Source organism: Protomyctophum parallelum (genome assembly GCF_964188405.1).
Source record: "Protomyctophum parallelum genome assembly, chromosome: 1".
NCBI lineage: Eukaryota > Metazoa > Chordata > Actinopteri > Myctophiformes > Myctophidae > Protomyctophum > Protomyctophum parallelum.
In genome coordinates, this window is record NC_139697.1 from 19,329,681 (window position 1) to 19,355,710 (window position 26,030).

At 45.2% G+C, this 26,030-nt stretch overlaps 1 protein-coding gene across 1 annotated transcript in view; it reads left to right on the top strand.

Moving 5' to 3' along the window:
- The window catches only part of hibadha (3-hydroxyisobutyrate dehydrogenase a), a 48,869-nt gene extending 23,773 nt beyond the window's left edge, over nt 1–25,096 (top strand). Inside the window, exons 5-8 of the mRNA XM_083787244.1 lie at nt 7,407–7,540; nt 9,390–9,466; nt 22,127–22,283; nt 24,879–25,096. Coding sequence (XP_083643370.1) covers nt 7,407–7,540; nt 9,390–9,466; nt 22,127–22,283; nt 24,879–25,073 — 563 coding nt within the window. The 3' untranslated portion in view covers nt 25,074–25,096. The remainder of the gene's footprint in view (nt 1–7,406; nt 7,541–9,389; nt 9,467–22,126; nt 22,284–24,878) is intronic.
- The last annotated feature ends 934 nt before the right edge of the window (nt 25,097–26,030 follow it).

A 26,030-nucleotide genomic window follows, 5' to 3' on the forward strand; every position in this document is an offset into this window, starting at 1 on the left:
GTGTGTTCGTGTGCGCCTCCCTTATATTTTTGAAACAGTTTTTCAAGAACACAATGTTTGTATATTTCGTGTGTGGTGCGAGCGTGCAAATGTCTGTAAAGGAAAAGTGAAACGAGGTGAATTAAAACATTGGTACATGTTTGTGTATAATAGGAAGTTATATATCCATATCGCAAGCGGTTTGTTTCGGAGTAATACACTTAAATTGTTTGTGTAGACGCACGCACACAAACACACACACACACACACACACACTCGATTGTCTTTCTCCAAAACAAAATGTGGAGATTGAGATAATGAGAGAATCCATAACTAGAAAATTCGCAATTTTAAAAAATTGCAGAGTGTGGTTGCCGCAGTGGCTTACATATGCCCCTCCCACTAGTATTGCCAGCCAATTACAATTTCAAGTCACGCCTTAGATCATGCGTAAGTCATTCGGAGGGGATTTGACCCCCGAAATTCATGTTTTTGCGACAAACGGTTACATTTCTCGCGTTTGCGGCGCCCCCTATGGATGAAAATGGAATTGCTTTTAGAACTTGGTTGATCGAACCACCCCGGACATGTGATTGAAATTTGGGATGGATTGGACATTCCGTTCGTGATTTATGGCATTTTTTGTGATATAGGCCCCTCCTACTAACTTCGGAAGACGATTACGGCCGAACGATACGCACTTTCAAAATTCTGCGGCTCAGTTTTAATTGGATGGGTCCAGAGATCACGTGTGCCGATTTCTGTGAGATTTGGACAAAATCTGTAGGAGGAAAAGCAAAAAGTGTGTTTTGGACAAAATTCAAAATGGCGGAAAATCTATCATGGCGGAAATGGGCGTGGCCTATATGGGGAGATGCGTCATGACCCAAGGAATCCAGGGAAAAAATATTTTTGATTTTACGACCTACGGTTCAAGAGTTATAAGCCAAAAGGTAAAGTGGGCTGTTATAGCGCCACCATGAGGCCGACCGATAAAATCTTAGGGTTAAATAATTTTAGGGATAATGTTGAATTATCCCTAAAAGTTTTGTAACTATAGTGATTACAGTCTCCGAGGAACAAATACTTTTATGTGAATTTTTGCCTTTTCCCATTCATGTCAATGGGGAAATTTAATTCACTAATAAATTCATATCAATTAAACTATACAACATTTCTCTTAACAAAATACAAGCACACGATTCCCGATTTTTCCGGTCAATTTGAGATATGGCTCAAGTGCGTACAGCGTACAGTGTGGGAGGTATAAAGCGTCAAAATAAAGACTACTCCTGTGAAAAAATAATAATAAGTATAAAGTGTCACAGTTACAAGAGTCTGGTTGCCCATTCGGGCAACCACACTAACTATTCTAGCCAGAGTGTCTTTTAAAACCTCCGGGGGGCCCAAACAGACGATTCCAACGGAGGCTTCTTAAAATTCAGAGAACAGCAGAAACTTTAAAAAGTGTGTCTTGTGCGAGCGGTCGCAATGTTCCTCGAAAGTAGTAGATTCTCGAGCTCAGAGATCACGTCGTACATCGCGTTTTTTTCAAATGTGGTACGTTGACCACAGTGTTTTCGTTGACTAATACTATGACAAACTAAATGGAAACTGACTAAAACTAAGACAAAATATATTGACAATTTTGTCAAATTAAAACTAGACTAAAATGTTAGAAAGGGACTAGTGGACAAGAGATGTGGACATGAGACGAGAGAAGTACAAGTAATGTTACACTTGGTTGCATGCTGAAAATAGCAGATTTACAAGCTCAGTGTAAAGTCAGTCAGTCAATACGACGGTCATGAAGGTCCACCAAAATACATTTTAGTCGACTGACTCAACTCTAGATGTAATCGACTCAAATCTCATGATATTTAGTCGACTAAAACTAGACTAGTACTGTAACACTAAAACATTCCAGGTGACTAAAATGTGACAGACTAAATAAACTATTTAAGACTATAATATGACTGAAACTAAAATCAAAAGCTGCTCAAAATCAACACTTTGTTGACCATATGGGTGTATTATGTATGAGTGGTGTTTATGTATGTTTGAGTGTTGGCCTTATGTTTGAGTGTGTGGCTGTGCTGTACGTGGTCCGCGCAGGCAGCTGCCGTATAGTGTGAGCTCCGGGCTTCATTATGTGGCCCTAATGACCCGCTGACAGCCCAGACGTGTGTGCACGCTCGCGCCTGTGTGTGTCTTGTGTGTGTGTGTGTGTGTGTGTGTGTGTGTGTGTGTTTGTGTGCGACGCGCGCACACGCGGTACCGTCACATACTTGACAGCAGCACAGCCAATTAAAGTAGGGGGAGGAGGTAAACTGATGTATATTCATGCTTCTGGAGCGCAGGAGACGTACGCCGCGGCAGGCCAAGAGTGGCCTCGTCTAATCCCAGATTCACCGCCGAGAAATCCAGAGTGTTTGTTTAACTGAGAAAGTGTGTAAATTAGACCCTTAGTGTGATTATGCTGATACAGTACCTCTCTGCTCCTCTCCTCTCCTCTCCTCTCCTCTCCTCTCCTCTCCTCTCCTCTCCTCTCCTCTCCTCTCCTCTCCTCTCCTCTCCTCTCCTCTCCTCTCCTCTCCTCTCCTCTCCTCTCCTCTCCTCTCCTCTCCTCTCCTCTCAACCTCCTCTCCCTCAACCTCCTCTCCTCTCCTTTCTCCTCTACGGGGAGGTCTGATAATGTGGTTTCAGCTGTTTTCTCACTGCTAATTCCCGTTTAATTATTAACACGAACATTATTAGGCTTTCACCGTTAAGAGGCTTTTCATTAGAGCTACACGGCACCCCGAAGAGCGATCTGATCTCTCTCACACACACACACACACACACACTCTTCCCTCTCTTTTGGGAGAACTCGATGATCTGACCAGTTTTTTTTGCATTGTCACCATGATCGCCCTATTTAGACTTGAGATTCTTTCTGCCCGTTACTGCACTCCACAAAGTGTCTGTGTGTGTGTGTGTGTGTGTGTGTGTGTGTGTGTGTGTCACGTGTGCAGTAGTTTACATCCCGTGCTCAAGTGTGTATGCGTGCGCGTAACCGCATTGAAGTTTCGCGTGAACCGGTGGAGCATTAAAAGGGGGCGGACCGTGGCAGATGAGATTTTCAACGGCAGTGTTCCGCCCCCCCCCCCCCCCCCCCATACCCGTCCCGAAACAGGACTATAATATCCCCGCCGCGCTAACAGGACCCCACCCCGCCGGCCCCGGGGCAGCAGGGGTGGGCGTGGAGCTGCCTGCTTACAACACGGCACGCTCCTTAAGCCATCAGGCATGGGGAGGGACGCCTAATTGAACATGATAAAGTGTAACGTTAATTACCCCTCACGCCTGTCACCGATGCCCCCCACGGGCCGGTGGGGTTGTGTGTGTGTGTGTGTGTGGGGGGGGGGGGTAGCCCCAGGCACAGCTGTTGACCTGTGTGTGTGTGCGTGTGTGTGTGTGTGTGTGTGTGTGAGAGAGAGAGGGAGAGAGCGAGAGCAAGCAGGGGGGGGGATAAGGGGATGAGAGGACAAAAGGGAAAGCCTCCCACGGGAGCTTGCGGTGGATGATGGCAACAATCGGCTTTTAAAGATACCCTCGTCCCTCTGGTGCGCCCACCCCTTAACACTCCTGTCCCATTATCACGCACACAGCTGACCTTTTTTTTTTTTTTTTTACTAGTCTTAAACAGTCAAGTGGTTAATGTTCTTTTGCTCGCAAAAACCATTAACTTGACTCCCACGTCAGATGCTGTGTGCGTCAAAAGATTACCCACGTTGATCCGCTTGTTGTTGTTCTCGCGATCTTCATGATTGTTCTGCTTTCACAACGCCCGGCCCCCTCCTGTTGTGGTGTCCGTCGACTACCTTTTTTTCACTGACGAAAACAAAATGGAAGCTAAATGAACCCATTTAGGTCCTGACGTCGACATTTATAAAATGTCTTTTAAATCCTGACATTTTCACAATTTTTCAAAAATAGCAGATGTACAAGCTCATAGCGCGGCACTGGGTGCCGTGCTCTGAGCTTGTAGATCTGCTAATGTTAGGAAGGGACTAGTGGACAAGAGATCAAGTACAATCTTGTAGATCTGCTATTTTCAGCAAGTGTAAAATCAGCCATTACAACGGCATCAAAATACATTTTAGTCGACTAAATCAACTGTAGATTTAGTCGACTAAAATCGTATGATATTTAGTCGACTAAAACTAGACTTAACACTAAAATGTGACTAAAACTAAATGAAAACTTCGAGAGACTGAAACTAAAATCTCTCAAAATCTTTGTGTCTTTGGTCCTCGTTCACAAAGGAGAAATACGCCACAGTGTAAATGATATCGTAATGATATCGTATTTATCCGTCCGATCAAGCTGCGATTAGCTCCCGTGTTATTCAGGGAACCAGGTGTAATCACTTCATGTGTGCGGATCGCCCGGTGTATCCTTTCCGCATTTCTCCCAAGCGATTCGCCTGGTGTCGCCTGGTTTCATGGAACATCCACACCCATTCCACACTATATAAGGCAACGGGAAATATCGAAATTCGTCATCGTATTGAGCGATGAGCTTGTAGAGCAGTTAATTTTGACAGGCGGGTCTCTTGACAGATCTTCAAGCTTCACTCCTTGTTAAATGTCAAAACGTTAATAAGTTAACTGATGTTACAGTTACTTTCACATGATGAGAAAGAAGTTAATTTGTGTCTGTTCACCACACGACCAAATGCTATATTACAACTCGGCAATGATGAAAGCCCTTACTGATGAATTGCCATGCACTGCAGCGTTATAACAAAAAGAACAATTGCACACTCGCCTGCAGAGGTAAAATAGATATCCGATATCAGAGCTGCATTGATTCATGCAGGGAAGTCCGTCTTTTTGATTAATATCATCTCACCGTCATCTGTCTGAATGCCATGTGGAGAATGGATTTGTTCTGATCATGGACACATGGTCATATAGCTATTTAAATTGTCAACCATATACGGCGGGTAGCCTATATCCTCTTTGTCAGATGTAAGTGCAGGTTAATTTCATGATGTCGTCATATTAAAATGATTCGCGGGACACTTGGCACCAAACTTGATTGATCTCATGATGAGATCAATGTAGTAGCCTACAGCCTACACAGCTACAATGTTGCCCATATTATAATTAATTAAGGTGAGCTGGCTTAAAACTATGACTGGCCGAATTGCTGCACGCGCTGATGCCATATTGTGGACTTCTATTTTGTATAGGGCTAATTAGCCCTCGTGACTGCTGTCTGTCTGTCAGACCGGCATGTCTGTGAACCATGAGAATGCATCCCAGTCGGGCCGGGCCGTTGCACTGCGAGTAGAAAGCTGTCGAGTGAGCAGCGCAATCGCGCATGGCTAGAAATATCCTAATAAATAAATAAAAAGGTGTCGGGCTTGCAGGGGCCGTTTCTGTATGGGACTCTAGGCTAACTTGCCTCTAGAATGGGCATACAAGTGATACTTGGCTTTTATATAATTTCTTCATGTGCTGACCAATGTTGGGGACACATGCCTACATATTTTATCTGAGATTTGGGAACTATTGATTCAGACTAAAGCCTTCTGAATAAATATACACAACCGTATGCCTTCTACACTACGATGGGAGCTATGTGCGGAGTTTCCGACCAATTTACAATTTACAATTTAGGCATTTAGCAGACGCTCTTAATCCAGAGCGATTTACAATAATCAGGAACAAAAGCATGGGAATACATCACAAAAGCATTTATCATAAAACATGCGTAAGCTAAGAAAGTAACAGTGGAATATCTATATTATGAGACTATACATATAAGCTATATATATATACTACTATGCTATACAGTACATATGTACTATGGCGTGCTATGACTATATACAATGCAATTATAGTGCCGTCTACATAACATGCTATAAGTCTGTATCAGATGCTATCTAAGTCTACAGAAATGCTATCTAAGGGGGTAGGGTAAGTGCTATGGGCCATGATGGAGTCTAAAAAGGTGGGTTTTCAGACTACGGCGGAAGATTGGGAGTGATGCTGCAGTTCTGACTGCAATGGGAAGTGCATTCCAGAGTTTTGGAGCCAGAAGGGAGAAGAGTTTGGGACGTGTGGAGCGTTGTCCCGGCGTTTTTAGTGAGGGTACTTCCAGCTTCCCTGCGTTGGCTGATCTGAGTGCGCGGGAGCGTTTGTAGGGCTCAATCATACTTGCAAGATATGGGGGAGCCATACCTTTGGTTGCCTTGAATGCCAGCATCAAAGTTTTGTATTCTGTGCGGGCAGCGACCGGGAGCCAGTGGAGGGAGCGGAGCAGGGGGGAGACATGTGAGAATTTTGGCTGGTTGAAGACCAAGCGAGCTGCGGCATTTTGGATCAGCTGGAGAGGCTTAAGTGCACATGCTGGTAGGCCAGTAAGGAGGGAGTTACAATAGTCGAGTTTTGACAAGACTGTTGTCTGGATTAGGAGCTGGGCTGATTCCTGGGTGAGGAACGGTCTAATTCGTCGTATATTATAGAGTGTGAAACTACAGGATCGAGTGACAGCTGTGATGTGAGCTTTGAACGAGAGCTGACTGTCCAGGACAACACCGAGGTTCCTGGCTGTTTGGACGGACGTTACCAGGGCGTTGTCTACGGAGATAGTTAGCTCCCGCATAGGGCAGGACTTAGCTGGGAAGAAGAGAAGCTCAGTCTTGTTTGGGTTCAGCTTGAGGTGATTGGAGGACATCCACTGTGAGATGTCAGCCAGGCATGCAGTGATGCGCTCTTCCACCTGAGTGGCAGAGGGGGGGAAGGATAGAAACAGTTGTGTGTCATCGGCGTAGCAGTGGTAGGATATATTGTGAGCAGAGATGATAGTGCCAAGGGATTTAGTGACCAACCAACGTCACCGTCAAGTTCACGGAGATGGCCATGAATTCCCACGTAACGTGGGAATCCACGTACTGTAAATGCCTGTCCACTCACGCTCCGCTCACGTAACGTCACGTTATGAGCGTAAACGCCGTTGTGAATGAGGACCTTTGTGTTTACGCAATGTTTGTGTTAAAAACTGGCCATTCAATGGCATTAACCCACTTTGGGGCGGGGCACCCCTTTTGTTGTTAGCGTTAGGTTATGCTTTAGCTATTGAAAAATAGCAGATCTACAAGCTCATAGAGCTTGTAGGTCTGCTATTTTTGAAAAATCGAAGAACCACTGACATAGAAACATGGCTTTTTTCAGAAAACTGTCAGGATGTAGAAGACATTTTTAGAATCTGATCTCAGGTTAAAATGGTAATGTTTGTGTTTACACCCACAAATATAAGTAAGTGATACAAACCTGTGTGTGTGTGTGTGTGTGTGTGTGTGTGTGTGTGTGTGTGTGTGTGTGTTTGTGTGTGTGTGTGTGTGTGTGTGTGTGTGTGTGCGCGTGCGCGTGCAGGTGTGGGGGCTGCCAGCCTGGCCAACCTAACGTTCATGGTGGGCGGGCCAGAGGAGGAATACCAAGCTGCCCAGGAGCTGCTGTCCTGTATGGGAGCCAACGTGGTGTACTGTGGAGGGGTCGGCACGGGACAGGTGAGAAGAACACTGCGCTCGCACGGCCATTTTGGAAAGAACTTGGGGGGGCCCCTCTTATACTTCCTTCACAGGTGTTACTGCTGGTACTAATGAAGGCTCTGTTCTAGGCATGTAACGATACACTCAACTCACGATACGTATCACGATATGAGGTTCACGATAAAAAAATTCACAATATTTTCAACACAATGATTTTCCAGACAAATGACCAAAAAATATATTTTTGTATGATTTATCTTCCCCCCCAAGCTTTTTTCCACAATTTTTATTTAACTACATTGCAAAGATAATTTCCTTCCTTGATGTATTAATGAGCATCAATAACGACCATCACCTGGGCACAGTCACAGACACATACAGCTCCCCTCTGCAGGCCTCTACTACTGAAAGGGGGGGGGAGATTGAAAATCTATTTATATTTTTAATAAATCGATACATATCGGGATATAATATCGATATATCGCGATATACGATATATCCGTTACATGCCTAGTCTGTTCCATTCTGGTCAAACAAGATTCAGGGCGCTGCTATTGTGCGTGTTGTTTCACTGGGAACACTCTGCTACACCAGTGGGTCTCAAAGTGTCCTTGAGTGGGTTCCAAATGGCCCCGTACGGGTGTGTAACTCTTGAGTGTACAAATGGAACCAAAATGGCCCCGTAAGCCGGTCCATTCGGTTCCATTTGTACACTAACAGAGTTACGGGGGTCCGTGAAATGAAAAGGTTTGAGAACCACTGCACACTAAATGGAACAGAGCCATAAACATTATGTTATAATTTAGCTATTGAAAAATAGCAGACCTACAAGCTCATAGCGCACTACGAGCTTGTAGGTCTGCTATTTTTTTTTTTATCGTGAAAATGTCTGTCGCAAATCCTGACAGAAAGCTGTCAGGATTTAGAAGACATTTTAGAAATTTCGACGTCAAGGCCTAAATGGGTTAATTGGTATCATCGGTCAGGGCCGTGCTTATGAAGCCGATGAAGGAAGTAGGGAAGCAGCCCGGAAGTGGTAAGAGTTATTCTGTTTGCATAATATAGCCCCATTCCTGTGCTCTTGTTACACTCTGGATTAGGGTGACACTCGTCATTTTGATAATGAAGCAAGAGAAATTCAAAATGTGTGGAACAAATTGGAGCAAACCCCAGCTTGAAATCTAAATTAAACGGACAAGAAGAAGCCCATTATAATTTTTGCTTTAAGTGGTTGACCAATTAAAACCCGGGAAAGCATCCGTGTCATTTTAGATTTTTTGCGTTGGCCAAAACGGCTCACAGGCGCGGCGTCACTTTGAAAAACATTGAAAGTGTGGGAACTATTGATCTAGAAGGCATTTGTAGAATCGGCCACAGGTTTTATGGATTATTGCACTTTGCAAAGACACACTATTGCTGTCTTTCAAACACTCAACCAGCCCCTCCTCTCTCTCTCTCTCTCTCTCTCACTCACTAGGTGCTGTCGGACAGCTTCTTTTCCGGGTTTTTAGACAGCTGGTGGATGGGCAATTAAGCTCCACCTCCGCGGACGACTGCCGCGACGGCCAGATTCCCCGGAAAACGCTCTCCTCCGCGGCAGTCGTCCACGGAGGTGGAGCTTAATTCCCCATCCACCAGCTGTCTAAAAACCTGGAAAAGAAGCTGCGGACAGCTTCTTCTGTCCGCGGCTGTCGGCCGTTTTGCGTGTGGAAACACTGACTCACTCACTCACTCACTCACATACTCACTCACATACTCACTCACACACGCACGCGCACACACACACACACACACGCACACACACACAGACACACACACACACACACGGAATAATGTTTCCTCTCCTCTCTCCCGGTTCCCCCTCCAGGCAGCTAAGATATGTAACAACATGCTGCTAGCCATCGGGATGATTGGGACCGCAGAGACCATGAACCTCGGCATCAGGTATACTGTGAGCCAGCGGCACACACACACACACATACTGTACTGTACTGTACACACACTGCCCGGGAGCAGAAACAAGGGGAAAGATAGAACGGAAACATATCGATTATATCGCATAAAACCTTTACTAATGCCTGACGGGATATTAACCCATTTTGGGCCGGGAACCCCCTTTTTGGTGTTTTAACTAAAGCAATCTGCTATTGCAAAAATAGCAGATCTACAAGCTCACAGCGCGCCACCGAGTGGCGCGCTACGAGCTTGTAGATCTGCTATTTTTTGAAAGAATCGTGAAAATGCGGCACAAATCTTTGAATATATATTCTTTCAGAAGACTTTTTTCTTTTTTTTTTTCATTTCGGCGTCTGGTCTGAATGGCTTAAGCCGTTCCAGTATAGTCAAAAGTTGGGGGAATGAAATGTCAAAGTTGTAAATTAAGAGGGAAAAGAGGATCCCGCACACACAGCTGTCTTCACTTGAATTAGATTTTAACGTTAGACGGTTTCATTCAGGCGTGATGCCCTGATGAAGGGTCTGAACGACCGAAACGTTGCTCAATAAATCTAATTCAAGTGAAGACAGCTGTGCCGGATCCTTTTATTTTCTCTCTACTTCTCCAGTTCCTGTTATCCGACGCACCCGTGTCCACTGTATAGGTGTAGCCTGGGCACCATTTCATTTAGGGTATATATATATATGATCCAGGTCGGGAGTGGGTGATATCGTTACGTCATGTTGTAGTGTTGTTTTGTAGTCGACAGGCAGGAACAACGGGGTGGCGACTTCCTTTTCCCTCAAACCGATTTGTCTCAATAAAAGCTACAGGCTACGAGAGCTTTTATTGAGAAAAATCGTGACCCAATTGACCAATCGCACTCTCCTGACCTCTGAACTAGAGCTTGGCGAGTCATCTACAACTATTCAGAAATATCTGAATGCTATATAGAGAGTCTGGAGCTACAGCTCCCGAAATCCGAGTAAGGAATCTGCCATTTCCGTTCACAAAAATATATTAAAAAAATAATCTTTACATTTAATTTTTTTATTTCCCTTTCCGCTAAGCAACAAGCTATATATGCTTAGATGATTTTATATTTACATAAATTTGCGCGACTGTAAAGTCAAAACGGAAGTGGGGAGGAGGCTTTATATTTCACTCGTGATAGAACTTCCGTTGCTTCCGACTGTATGACGGACAGGTGGCTGGTCCAAAACCGTTTTGAGAACCTCTGCCGTATAGAGCGTCGCAGTCACGCCCCCTCAAGAGACCCGGAAAAGAAATCCCCATTCATTTTCCTCATAGACTTATCAGAAAGTATTTATTTAAAGACGTTTACGCCGAGGACAAAGCCAACTCTTGTCGTGACAAATCATGACAACAAACAAAAAAATTCGGGCCAAACAAAGAATTAGAAAGTAGAAAGAAACGGCAGGTTACAACACTTTTTTGGTTGTTTTTCTTCTTTATAATTATTTGTTTGGTCCAAAATATTGTGTGTCATGATTTGTCACGACAAGAGTTGGCTTCGTACAGCGCTTATAAGGTCTTTAAATAAATGCGTTTTGAAATGTCTATGGGAAAAATGCATTGGGATTCATTTCCTGGGCCAGGCGTTGTCATGAAAGGGGGCGGGACCGCGACGCTCTATACTATAGTAATGGCTTTTCCAGAATTCCAGTGAACAGTGCATATTGTGATTTGTATGGTTTTGTTCACAAACGGCATACAGAAACACACAGACGTACTATCGCCAGCTGCAGATTGGACCATGGTATTAGACTCTTATTGCTTCAATTGTGAGGACGGTACACTGGGTGCAGTCGACCAATAACTTACCCAGCTAATTCTGTCGGCATGAAGAAGTGAAGTAGGTTTGAATCTTTTCTCCAGTGACGAAAATCGATATGACATCAATATTCTGATTTGAGACTATAGCTATTATCTGGGACTTTGGATATCATATCATCTTGATGTGGCAACATTGCTGCATGTTGTTTTTTAAAGGCTGCATTACAGTAAACTGATATAAATGTCTGAACTTAACTGACCATTCTAACTGTTCCATTATTTGCCTTTTACTCCTTTAGTTATTATATCGGCATTACTGATGATGTAATATGAATAATAAATAATACAATTATTGAATAAATATTTTGTGAAAGCATCCATATCTTGATTATATTTTGAGGAAAGCATCCCCGCAACATTGTCACAATATTGCTACCAAGGTGTTTACGTCCAAAATATTGATTTCAAAAAGAGAAATAAACCGCCCAAGGAAGGGACTGCACCTGACGAAGCTCATTTGGCGAAACGCGCCGTGCTAATAAATAAGTTGATGATGCAGTCCCTTCCTTGGTCGCAACAAGTCGTTTTCTGCCGTCGTTTTCCGTATTATTATTATTATGTGCATATATTATACAGAGCGACTTAAATCATGGCGTGTGCGAGCGGCTAAGACTCGAGGGAGTGCGGCGCCCGGCTGTCGAGCAGTTCAGATATCCTTTCGCCTTGGTTGTTGCCTTTTTCATGAAATTCAGGCTATTTCTCTTCTTTACTCCCAAGTGCCCATATATATGAGCATACGAGGGACAAAGACTAAACCGATGCAGCGATCTCCTCTCCAAACAGGGACACGAGTAGACGGACAGATGCAGACTGAGATCTCCATTTATGGGCGTAAAAGAGTACCGGTTACAACGGGTATACTCTCTGACCAAGCCCCCGACACTGTCACTCAAGACTACATACTGTAGGTGTGAACTCTTACCTGTGAGGGAGGGCTGCCTCTAGTGATTACAAACGGGACGAATAGTTTTCCTAATCCTCATGGGGGCCCGTGCCGCCCTGGCACCCCGGCCCCCACAGACTTTACGTCACTGATTCCAAATATGGGCCCCCCTCTTTACCGTGCCTCATGCATAGTCTCTTGAATGGTTTTCATTTAGTTTGAGTCACATTTTAGTCATCTGGAATGTTTTAGTGTTAGTCTAGTTTTAGTCGACTAAATATCATAAGATTTTAGTCGACTAAATCTACAGGTGATTTAGTCGACTAAAATGTATTTTGGCGGGCCTTGATGCCGTTGTAATGACTGATTTTACACTTGCTGAAAATAGCCGATCTCACAACGCGTTGCAGCGCGAGCTTGTAGATCGGCTATTTTCAGCAACCAAGTGTAAAATTACTTATACTGGATCTCTTCTGTACTGGGTCCCTTCCTAACATTTTTGTCTAGTTTTTATTTGTTGACAAAATTGTCGGTATATTTAGTCTTAGTTTTAGTCATCATAGCTTAGTTTTCATTTAGTTTCCATTTAGTTTTCATCGGTGGAAAAAGGCAGTCGACGAACATTTTTCGTCTTAGTTTTAGTCGACGAAATCAACACTGGTCCCAAACCATGTCACTTCCCTTCAAAATACTGCTCCCATGACCATGATCACCTCCAACCCCGGGGCCCGCCACACAGCCACGACCGAGCATGATGGGAGTTGTAGTTTGAAGCAGCTTTTTTCTGAGCCGAGGTCAATCCGAGGAGGCTTATAAAAAAAAGGCTTTGTCCAGTTCACACAGCTTACAGGTGTATACGCGAGGGACTTTTGGTTCGGTGAAACCCGCTACTGACTGATTGGAAGTTGAGGATGAAGCCTGATTTGGCGCTTTTGAAGTCAAAGTGCTGTGCGCAACGTCCAAAAAGCGTAAATCAGGCTTAAGAGATGGACAGTGGAAAAATTATATTATTTACACACATTGTATGAAGGACATTCTGAGCTTGGTCTTTCTAGTATTCCTCGGCTTGTTCATAACTAGGTTTTTGTATCCCCGTTGTTTGGTCTGATGTGTTGTTGTGGCTTGTACATCTTAGCTGTGTGTGTCTGTCTGTGTGTCTATCTCACTGTGCGTGCGTGCGTGCGTGCGTGCGCGCGCGTGCGTGCACTCGTTCCCCACACAGCGCAGCTGTATTAGCGCAGCTGATTTATCTGTGGTGAGACGGAGAAGGAAAATTGGCATGAGCACTTGCACATAAATCCCCCCACTAGACCCTTGAAATATGGAGGCATTAACCCATTCTGGGCGCGGACCCCTTTTGGTGTTATTGCATTACGTCATGCTTTAGCTATTTAAAAATAGCAGATCTACAAGCTCATAGCGCGCCACCGAGTGGCGCGCTACGAGCTTGTAGGTCTGCTATTTTTTTTAAATCGAACGAACGACTGACATAGAAACAGCTTTTTCAGAAAACTGTCAGGATGTAGAAGACATTTTTAGAATCTGATCTCAGGTCAGAATGGCTTAAGGCGGCAACACAGATTTACACACCACACGCCACCCTGCTTCTGACGCGCACGCACACACACACACACACACACACACACACACACACAAACACAGATCCTCACACTCGTACACAGCCGTTGCACACTAACCCCAGCACCGTATAGGAAGCGTTTCTTTAATCAACGTACAAGTATAAGTTTCCTCGGCTATAACGCTCGTCGGTGGCTTTGCATGACTACCGGATCAGGCTAAGAATAGCTTCTCCAAAACCGCCGTTGTTGTTGTAGCCTAGCTTTGAGTTTTTTTATATCGGTGATGTCTTATCTTTGGAGAATATTTGGCCCATATACAACCTCAGGACGGGGAGTTGTGTGTGTGTGTGTGTGTGTGTGTGCGTAGCCCATCTCTGGGGGGCTTTATTAAAGGGGTTGACAAAGACTGTCATCGTTTAGAGAGAGAGAGAGAGCGCCCACGCCCGTAAATCTCCCACGCTGCATTGCGGCTCATCCTCCTTATGCAGAGAGGAGCTGGCACGCACACGCGCGCGTGTGCCGTGCACAATGCGCACGCACACACAGAGAGGACCGGCGAGCACTCACAGCCAATTTACAGGAAAACGGCAATAACATTTTATCATGCCAGAGTTGGGGGCCTGATAGAGCTGCCCTTTCCTCAATACCTGCGCGTGTGTACACACACACACACACACACAGACACACACACGCACACATACATACATAACACCCACACACATTGGCCGGGCCTGCTCGTCGTGGCACTAATTTGTTGATCTGAGATGGAAGCTCGGGCCGTGTCCGACAGAGCGTGGCGTTCCGTGAGTGGTGGGAATGGCCACGCATGACAATTATAACCACACACACGCCGCCGCCTTTTCACTCTGCCCTCCCATTTCGCCCCTCTTTCTCTCTTTCTCTTCTCCCCGGCCGTTTTCCTTTAGCTCCTCATTTAACCCATTTTGGGGCGGGGAACCCCTTTTTTTTGGTGTTAGCGTTATTGGAATAATCGAAGAACGACTGACATATAGAAACATAGCTTTTTCAGAAAACTGTCAGGATGTATAGAAGACATTTTTTTAGAATCTGATCTCGGGTCAAAATGGGTTAAAAAAGAAATTAAAGAAATATATATTATCCTTTTGTAAAAATGTAAGTCAGTCGTGAAGGTGCATTTGGTTCCATTTGTGTATAGCTTGGTGAGTTACACGTGGACAAAGGAACGCAGAGGATTTTATTTTTTACTGTGTGCCATTCTTGCTCCTCCCTGTGTGATCCGTCTCGTGCTTTGTGTCAGTTCCAGTAGCTCTGCCAGCCAGTCAAACGGCAGAGAGAGAGAGAGAGAGAGAGGGAGGCGAACAGAGTCACGAGAGAGAGAGAGAGAGAGACAAGACAAGGAAAAGAGAATAGACCGGAGAGACGAGGTTGCAAAAAGGCAGCAGTGATTTTTTTCTTTTAATCCATTTAGACCGAAGTTCTACAAAATGTCTTCTACTGTAAATCATGACAGTTTTCAGAAAAACCCATGTTTCTATATCGGTGGTTCTCAACCCTTTTCATGTCAAGGACCCCCAAAAATGATATGCATTATATGCAAATATGTTGTTTTTCAGGGACCTCCCCCAGAAGCGAAGATTTGAGTTAAAAAAAAAAGTTTGTTCTGAAAAAATATATATTCCAAATTTGCGCCACATTTTCACGATTTTTCAAAAAATAGCAGACCTACAAGCTCGTAGCGCGCCACTCGCTACAAGCTGGTAGATCTGCTATTTTTCAACACAATGTTTAGAACACCATAAGGGTGTCCCCGCCCAAAATGGCTTAATGATGCACAGGCAGATGAAAGGGAGCGTGGCCGAAAAAGGAGAGAGAGAATGACCTGCAGGGAGACGTTGTGCAGTACACACGGGGATGAGAAATGAGGGCTTTGCGTGGCGGCGGATGGATCCCCTCGCACCACGTGCGTACATGTACTGTACAGTATGTATGTATGTGTGCAAGCACTACTGTGCACTGTAGCACATAACCGAGTTGTGCTTTCATGTGAAATGTACTCCATTCTGCAAACTGTTAATAAATACTTCAATCAATCAATCAAATCAATCCGTATACTTCCAAATACTAGCCCTGATGCATGCAAATCCCCGCCCACTACCTAATAACCGCTGGGTTTCTGACACCACAGACAGACAGACGGACAGACAGACAAGACAGACAGACAAGACAGACAGACAGACACATACATACATACATACATCTAGCGGAGCAACAGTAAGTCGATCAGGTTGATTTTAATTGAGACACATTTTTATCCGGAAAGGAAACATTGGTTTGAACAAAAATAGATTTTTCGGAAAATACTGATTTAAGAAGCAGATCTAATATAGTCTCCATGCAGAGTCCCTGTCTGTCACGCGCTCACAGTTACACGTGTAAAAAAGTGCACATAATCGTGCTCATTCGTTCTCTCTCAAAAATTAGGCCACCAGAGCAGATGAAGACACTCGGGGAAGGAGGTTTGCATCCCTCCGCCTCCCTCTACTCTCTCTCTCTCTCTCTCTCTCTCTCTCTCTCTCTCTCTCTCTCTCTCTCTCTCTCTCTCCCTTTGCGACTGTTGGCGAATTGAATGGCGAGCATGTGTTCCGAATGAAGATGAAAGTTGGCCACGATAAACGCACTTGTTACCTCTTTAAAAATGTGACAGTAAACACTGGCGTGTGTGCGCGTAAACGCCACTCGTTACCTCTTTTAATGCAACAATAAACGGTGGGGCGGGGGGGGGGGCCTCGGCTTCCTCTCCTGTGGCATGGAGCCGCCGCGGGGTCAGATGAAGAGCTTAATCGCCAGCGAAACAAGACGGTGTTAATATTATGCCCGCCGCAAATGAACTCCACTTTGCCTGGTGGTGTGTAAACATCAAGCGCCAACACCCGCCACACCTTCCTTCTTCCGTCACCATCTCTCTTCTTTTTTTATGGTCTTATAGGAGTCACGCCGTCTAGAGTTGTGGTTCTCAAAGTGGGGGTCCTCGAGGGGCCCTGAGGGGGGGTACCCCAGCTAAGTTAGTTAATAACTTAGTTAATAACTTAGCTGGTTACGTTTTTTTTTTTGCATTTGAACCACGGACCGCCATTTGATGAGATGTAGCCTCTCAGAACCCCAAACTAAAGCATGTTATCGTTGGATAAGAGCTTGTCCACAATTCCATGCTGTATAGAGGGGATGTGTGTGACATCATCATCATACCAGGAAGTTATGCGGAAATGCCTACTGAGTGGCAAAAAAACGACTTTCTGGCCTTGACAGCCCAGACATCCACACAGAAAAGTCATATTTGATTGCAATAAATGACCTTAAACAACATTAAATTCACTTTGTCACTCACTTTGCCACTCGATCTGCCATTCACTTTATGCATGTGCATACCCTCTATAGACGTTGGTACCATTAGGAGAGGTAACAGGCAAACGTTGACCGAAATAACAATTCTTCTACGTTCTCTCATTGTGTGGATAAATTAAGTAATGCAGATGTCTTACAATACTTTTAACTCTTGAGAGTGTGAATTGAATTTGGTTTAAATTTACAAGCGTGCAATTTACGTGTCTTTCACAGACTTTCCTACTAGGCTAAGGAATATATCCCGCCCATTTCACATTGGCCTGTTATAGCGCCACCAACAGGTGGATTTTTGCAAAACATATTTTTGGAACAAAATGTCCTCAAATCATCCAATTGCCATCAATGGTGTGAGAACAAATGGCACCCTTTTCACATTGGCCTATTATAGCGCCACCAGGAGGCCACAACCTGACCTGGCCTGGTGGAGACCTGTGCCCCGAGGGGCACTTTTTTCTAGTTTGCATTGTAATCCCCATAGGGGGATTTTAGATCGCCTCATATAAGAACCGTGTTTGAAAAATGAGCAAATCATCCCGGCCGTTTCACTCAAACGGATACGAAGACTCAACTGACTGTGAGAAAACACGAATGTTACTGCTGCTGAATTAGTAAAGTTTTCGCTAGAAACGGACCGTATCAAATATGAGGGACTGACTGTCATAAACGATACAGAGACACCTGCCGACAATATCGCTGAGTCAGTTCTTATAATATAAGAACTTACTTGTTATGAGACGATTTTAACGCATTGTATGCCCAGGATGTCTGGGGACGTCTTAGCAAAATCGTCCAAAAGAACGCTGGCCACTCTACGTTCTCTATTCTGAAAGAATCCATGGGCACAGAAAGTGTGACCCAATGTTATTCTCCATAGAGAAAAACGTCCATGAACCAGGGGATGAGCGAGTGACCTGTGACGGCAGGACTTTCGCGCTCTATATATGTTGGTTATTTTATAATGAAAAGGCTTGAGAACCTCCGATCTAGAAGATCGTCTTGTCTGTGTGTCCGCAGCTAATCCTGCAAAACGCTGGTCCGAACAGTATAGAATCAATGTCTGCACGCTGCCACTATAGGCCAAGGAAATAAACCCATTTAGACCTGAGGACGATTCTAAAACAATTGCTTCTAAAATCCTGACAGTTTTCTGAAAAGCCTATGTTTCTATATCAGTGGTTCTCAAACTATTTCATGTCAAGGACCCCAGAAATGATATGTAATTGGCCCGCCAATAAAACAGATTTCCGTGCTATATGAAGTCATTTTCCTGCCTGGTCACCCCAGGCTGAGTGTGCCCTATACCTACACATAGTTGCTTCTTTTGTGGCTTGTTTTCATAGACCTTTGCTGCTCGTTTCCCTTGCAAAATCTGGCAACACTGATTGAAGCCAAGCCGTTATCAAGCCCTGTATTCTTTCTTTCTCTGTCACATGTTGGACACCTTTTTATCCTGTAATGTTACGGTCATGTCTCCTTCACCTGCAGCACCAACACTTGGGGTGGGTGTGTGTGTGTGTGTGTGTGTGTGTGTGTGTGTGTGTGTGTGTGTGTGTGTGTGTGCGGCGCACGATAAGCGCGCGCACGCTTATCCATGTCAATCTTGTTAAGCGTGACATGTCCTGTTCTCCACGCAAATTAGCAACACTGCCATGTCAGCTAATAACTAGGGATGCGCACCGGTGTTTTTTCTGTCTGTATATAAACATGTGCGTGCGTGCGCGTGTGTGTGTGTGTGTGTGCGTGTGCGTGTGTGCGCTCATGTGAGATGGGTGGGGACTTCATTGATTTATCGTTAAACAGAGGACAACAGCTCCCCGTCAGCGTCTCTGCGAGTCGCTATAACAAACGATCTGCGCGCTCGGACGCGCTTTATTGTAGCTCCGCCAGTAACCTTTTCAGCTGCTCACCCAGAACGCAGAGAGGGGCGTGTGTGTGTGAGAGAGAGAGAGACTGTGAGAGAGAGAGAGAGAGATTGGGGGGGTTTGCGATGTCAAACATATGTCCCCTAGAGTCCTCAGACAGGGGGATGAGGAGAGGAGATTGAGTGGAGGGGAAGAGGAAGAAAACGCTGTGTGTGTGTGTGTGTGTGTGTGTGTGTGTGTGTGTGGTGGGTGGGTGCGGGGGGGGGGGGGGGGGGGGGGGGGGGCACGCACAAACTGAAAAAGCCATCATCAGGGAAGACTATACCGTTTAGAATGTGAAGAAGAAAAAAAAAGAGTACGAAAACAGCTTTATATATACACATACACACACACTGTGTCACTTATACCACATTTCCAAAACAGTCTGTTAAAAAAAAAGAGGGGAGAAGCTTACAGGAAACAAAAGACATAAAGAGAACAAGCGAGAGAGAGAGAGTGTAAATGTAATTCCCATTCTTAATTAGTCGGTAGACAGCTAATAAAAACTGTGGCAGTAATGGCAGAATGAGAGCCAGGTGGAGGGAGGGAGCGAGGGGGGGGAGAGCCCTGGCTTTAAGGACCTATGATGGTTTAATTGTCATACTGAGAGCAGAATAGAGTTGCAGCAGGCCCTGTAAGTTACTGTTGGACTGGGCTTGATGTGGTGTCTTTACGCCGTTGCCTTTTAAAAAGTAAAATAAAAAATGGCATAAAAGCACTAACACACACTGCCCTAGTACCAGACGCCGGGGTTACGCCCGCCTGCCCGCCACTGCTTGCCGTTTTTGCAGTCTCTCTCTGTCCTTCCCTGCCCACCTCTTTTTCTACCACCTTCGGTCTCTCCGTTCCTCCCTCTCTCTGCTCTCTCTCTCTCTCTCTCTCTATATATGCTCTCTCTCTCTCTGGCAGACAGGGAGGAGGATGTGTATTTTCTATTTAGCCAGCTACCTCTGAAATGACGACTCGGGAACTATATGAAGGCGCGTGTTTGTATGACAGCTAGTGTTTTATAGCTACTGCTTGGTCCTTAAACACTTGGCCTCATCTCTCTCTCCCTCTATTTAGCTCTCCCTCTTTGTCTCCCCCCCCCCCCCCCCCCCCCCCGTCTCTCTCTCCTCTACCTCTTCTTATTTTCTCGTTGGAAAAGGAGGGATGATGAAGGATAGTAGGTGCTGTTAAACATCAATAGTGCATTAGCCGGCATTACCAGGTCCCCCCCACTCGGCCATTAACACTGAGGAATGGTCGTAGGCAAGGGGGGCTCCAGGGTTCAACATGGGTCAGCGGCATCACCTGCACCCCCCCTGCCCGTCCCACAACCATCCATTCTTCTCCTCCTTTGCGCTATACACTTCTGCTCTGTTTTTTAATAAATTCCATAATCGCCGCACTCCTCCTCCTCTGCCTCCTTTGCTTTGCTCTGCTCTTCTTCCTCACACCTTCCCCTCCCCTTTACTCTGCTCTCGCATGCCGCTCATTATCCCTTCCACAGTAGAAGACTAGAGAAGAGTTGTGATATTCTGGGACTCTAAATAACCACACTTGGAGAGCATTCAAACACAGGTCTTTACTTGGTGACTCTCAAAGCAGAACTGAACACACACACAGTGACAGGCTGACAGCACACTCAGAGGCTACAACAGGCTGCAGGGGATCTTGCTAATCAGCACAGGTGGAAATAATGTTCTCAATCAGTGGCATGCTCTTTCACCTAGAAGACACTCTATTACAAGATTCATAATAAATAATTGAACCATTGTGGCTGACGGTATGTCCCCCAAAAAAAGGGGGGGTGGGGAGGAAGAACATCTATTCCAATGGATCCAATGGCGTCATTATTTTTAGTCGCAAGCTCCTGTTAATACTTTCCATTGGTTCAATATTAATAAAAACCCACAGACACGGACTCTAACAAACCTGGCATGCCTATTTTGATTCAAGAATCACAAGAATAAAGAGCATTGTATTTGTCCCTCACATGTTCAAGCAGCGAAATGTTATTAAAAAGCTGATTGTCTTGTATGTCAATGTCTGATTTCTTCACCTGGTTGAATGTATGTAGAAAAAGCAGGAACAATATCACTAAAACATTGTCATTTTCCATATTGCGGGCTCCTTTCACCATTCACAACATACCTTTTTCTGTTTAGTATGTGTCTATGGAGTTAACATTACTCTAATAGACCCCCAGGTGTTTAGTATGTGTCTATGGAGTTAACATTACTCTAATAGACACCCAGGTGTTTCGTATGTGTCTATGGAGTTAACATTACTCTAATAGACACCCAGGTGTTTAGTATGTGTCTATGGAGTTAACATTACTCTAATAGACACCCAGGTGTTTAGTATGTGTCTATGGAGTTAACATTACTCTAATAGACACCCAGGTGTTTAGTATGTGTCTATGGAGTTAACATTACTCTAATAGACACCCAGGTGTTTAGTATGTGTCTATGGAGTTAACATTACTCTAATAGACCCCCAGGTGTTTAGTATGTGTCTATGGAGTTAACATTACTCTAATAGACACCCAGGTGTTTAGTATGTGTCTATGGAGTTAACATTACTCTAATAGACCCCCAGGTGTTTAGTATGTGTCTATGGAGTTAACATTACTCTAATAGACACCCAGGTGTTTAGTATGTGTCTATGGAGTTAACATTACTCTAATAGACACCCAGGTGTTTCGTATGTGTCTATGGAGTTAACATTACTCTAATAGACACCCAGGTGTTTCGTATGTGTCTATGGAGTTAACATTACTCTAATAGACCCCCAGGTGTTTAGTATGTGTCTATGGAGTTAACATTACTCTAATAGACCCCCAGGTGTTTCGTATGATGTCAGATCCATTTGGGTCCATTTGATCACCAACTCCCCATCATTTAGCATGGGGACCACCTGGGATCCCCTCAAGGACCACTGGTGGTCCCCGGACCCACTGGTTGAAAACCGCCGTCCTAGTATAATCATAGTACGTGATGATCATGGGGGGGAAGGAAATCACGGCACTCAATCGCTCTGACCTCTCTCTCTCTCTCTCTCTCTCTCTCCCCCCCTCAGACTGGGTTTGGACCCCAAGCTGCTGGCCCAGATCCTGAACATGTCGTCGGGTCGCTGCTGGTCCAGTGACTCCTACAACCCCGTGCCGGGCGTCATGGAGGGCGTTCCCTCCGGCAACAACTACCAGGGAGGCTTCGGCACGACGCTGATGGCCAAGGTACCAACCTATAGAAGCCCTCTCTGCACACAGAGTCCCTGTTATTCACATCGAAAATCCATTAAAGGAGAATTCCATGCTAGACGGCTTTCTTACCTTTCTTTGTAGTCGTTACGTCCCCACCAAATAGGTCCAGGTGTTTTTTTGTGCAAAAACTCCTTATTGGCTATTTCCCCTACCATAAGCCCTCAATGAATTGCATTGAATTGAATGGGAATTGAATGGGGCTATGGGGTGTTGTGCTATTTTGCTTATTTCCATCTAAATAAGTAGGCTTATGGTAGGGCAAATAGCCAATAAGGAGCTTTTGCACAAAATGACACCTGGACCTGTTTGGTGGGGACGTAACAACTACAAAGAAAGGTAAGAAAGCCTTTTAGTATGGAATTCTCCTTTAAGACCTGGAACGTATCTGTGTCACCTTAGCGTTTAACCACTTCAACCTTTATGTTAAACTTTAGCCGTTGAAAAAAATTGCAGATCTACAAGCTTGTAGCGCGGCACTCATGAAAACGTGTGCAAATCTTTGAATATATATTCTTTCACAGCAAACGTTTTTTTTTTTTTTTTTGCGGCTTACGCCTTTTATTGATTTTTTTGAAGGGACAGACAGTAGGCTGACAGGAAACGGGAGAGAGATGGGGGGATGACATGCAGTAAAGGCCGTGTCGGGTCCGGGAGTCGAACCCGCGGCACACTGCGACTGGATTACCAGTCCGGTGCCCAGACCGTTACGCTACGGCCTGGGCCCCAGCAAACGTTTTTAACTCGTGTCCTTGCTTCTGGGGGGGGGGGGGGGGTCCCTGGAACAAATTATTTTGAGATGGGAGTCTGCGGCGAAATACAGATAATTCTGGGGGTTCTTGACATGAAAAGGTTTGAGCGCCACCAAAAACTAGATTTTGAAGACATTTGTATTATTTGTATTATTATTTTTTATCCCACGATTTTGTAACCCATTTTTCACCCCTGTGTCAATTATCTAATGTGATCCTGGGCTCTACACACCCTCCGCCAACCTAGTCCCCATATATGGGCGACATGGGGGAGCAACTCATGCTTCCTTCATGCCTGAGTGTCCAAGTTGCTCTTTTACACCTGACAGGGGGGAGTTTCCCTGGTTGGAAGGTACACGTTATTCCAACCAGTTCCTTTCCCCTCCATCAGGCGCCCCGTGGCCAGGGGGAGGCAGTTTAGAGACCAGGATTATAGTAATCTATCCATAATCTGATTTTAATGGATTAAAAGGAACATACTCTTCTTTATGACCTCTCCCACACCTATACACCGAAATTGGACGTTACCGTTAATGTGCAAAGCCTCTTCCTCAGTCGCAGTGTATTCCCGTGTATTCAGGGCCCCTGCTATTCTTTTCTCTCATGTTTTTGTGTTCGCCTTTTGTTTGTCTTTTGTTGCTTTATTGTCGTCGTGCCTTTGTCTCAGGAGAGAGTCGCTCCTGCTCTTCATTCACCAGTCCATCTGTGACCTAATGTGTGTCACTTGATGTCACTGTTACTGCCACTGTTTCCTCCTTTGTGTGTGTGTGTGTGTGTGTGTGTGTGTGTGTGTGTGTGTGTGTGTGTGTGTGTGTGTGTGTGTGTGTGTGTGTGTGTGTGTGTGTGTGTGTGTGTGTGTGTGTGTGTGTGTGTGTGTGTGCGCACAACTGAGATACAGTATGTAGGCACACATACACCTGTGCTACAGCAGTGTGTCCATATCGTGCCAGCTAACATAAATTGAGCATGTTCTCTGGTGTGTGTGTTTCTGTGTGTGGTTTCTGTGTGCGCATGCACGTGCGCACACACACACACACACACACTCTGACAGGGTGAGGATCAGTATGCGTCTCTTACCAACAACTGTCACCTAAAACAGTGGTTTTGAACCAGTGGTCCTTGAGTTGGGTTCCAGGTGGTCCCCAGCTAAATGATGAAGAGCAACCAAAAGGTCCCTTGTAGATCTTTAACTCTTGAGGGCGTAAAATGTTTTTACATTTCATACATAAGTTATTGTTAAACATCTGCATTAGTTAATTTACAAGAAGTCTACACAATTAGAGAATGTAGAATAATTTTAATTTTTTTAAATCACATTTGCCTGTTATCTCTCCTAACGGTACCACGTCGATATACAGCATGGAATTGTGGACAAAATCTTATCCAACCACGACAAAATTATTCCAAGTTTTGGGTCTGAGAGACTAAATGTCATCACAATCACCCGTTGCGCCCCCGACATGCGCTGGTGTTGGTCCGACATGCATCGACCTGACATGCGTTGGTCCGACATGTGTTGGTCCGACATGCGTTGGTCCGACATGCGTTGCGTCGTGCTTGCGGTTAGGGTACCAAACCCTATCCTATAGCGTTTGGGCTAGGGTGTCGGACTGACTGTCGGACTGTTAGTATGTCGTAAACTTATTCCTGTACCCCTCAAATACTGAATAAATAACAGGCTTTGGTATGAAAAAAGGTTGAAAACCCACTGACCAAAAACAAAGAAAGTCATGTTATTCCATCTCTGAACTCGGCCTCTCTCTCTCTCTCTCTCTATCTCTCTCTCCCCGCCTCTTGTCTCTCTGGGTTTGCCGTGCAGGACCTCGGCTTGGCCCAGACCACGGCCACGAACACGCGGTCGCCCATCCCGCTGGGCTCCCTGGCCCACCAGATCTACCGCGTCATGTGCGCCCGCGGCTACGCCAGCAAGGACTTCTCCTCCGTGTTTCAGTTCCTCCGCGAGGAGGACACGTTCAAAAAGGAGGATGCGAAAAAGGAGGATGCGCCGGAGTGAAGGAGGACTTTTTTTTTGCTTTATGTTTTTTTTTTTGCTTTTTTTTTTTTTTTTTTTGACGGACGGATGGGGCGCTGCGCTCTGTTTACTGTAAGATACTTTACCCCCCCCCCCCCCCCCACACACACACACACACACCCCTCACCCCCAAACGTTCTTCTGACCGCCATCACCTACCCCGGTGTCTGACCCATCCTCCAACCCCCTCCCCTCCCACCCTCCTCCCCACCCTTCCAACTGGCCATGGGCTCTTTGCCCCCGGGCCACAGACCCATGGTGTAATTAACATACTGTATACGTAGACGAGCGCGCCCCCCCGTCCCCCCCCGTCAAATCACACGTGTCATATTTCCTGATCCTGGCTCTACCTCCATGGGGGGGGTAGAAATGCTAAAACTGACCTTAGATAGGGTATCCGGAGGGGGAGGAACGCTTCCTAATTTCCTCCCCCTCTCCCCGTCCAATGCCGCGAGGGAGAAGAGGGAAGGCAGAGAAGGCATTAAGGGGTGGGGGGAATGGGGGAGGGTTAATAAATATTCGAGATGTAATGCAATGCAGACGGTGTGTTTATACGAGGTTGATCGTATAACTTCTTGATTAAGGCGATGATGATGTAACACGGTGTCATTTTTCCTGTTGTTTGTACAGGTACATTGTTTTTATTTTTTTGTTTGCTGAATTATCTTCTTTTCGTCAACGAGTGTGAGAATGTATCCGTTTTCCTTTTGACAAATGGAAGAGGAAAAAAAAGAAGATTGATTGGCAAAGGGGGGCTAGAGGCTAACTACGAGTATAGCCTCTCATATTTGCTCACTTGAAGCTCACTTGAAGCTCATATATATACATATATATATATGACACGCATTCTAACGCACAGGTTTAACTTCCACGTATTGGACCTTTTTATTGAAAGCACGTAGTATCCGTCACGGTATCAACCGTGACTTCATTTTGTTC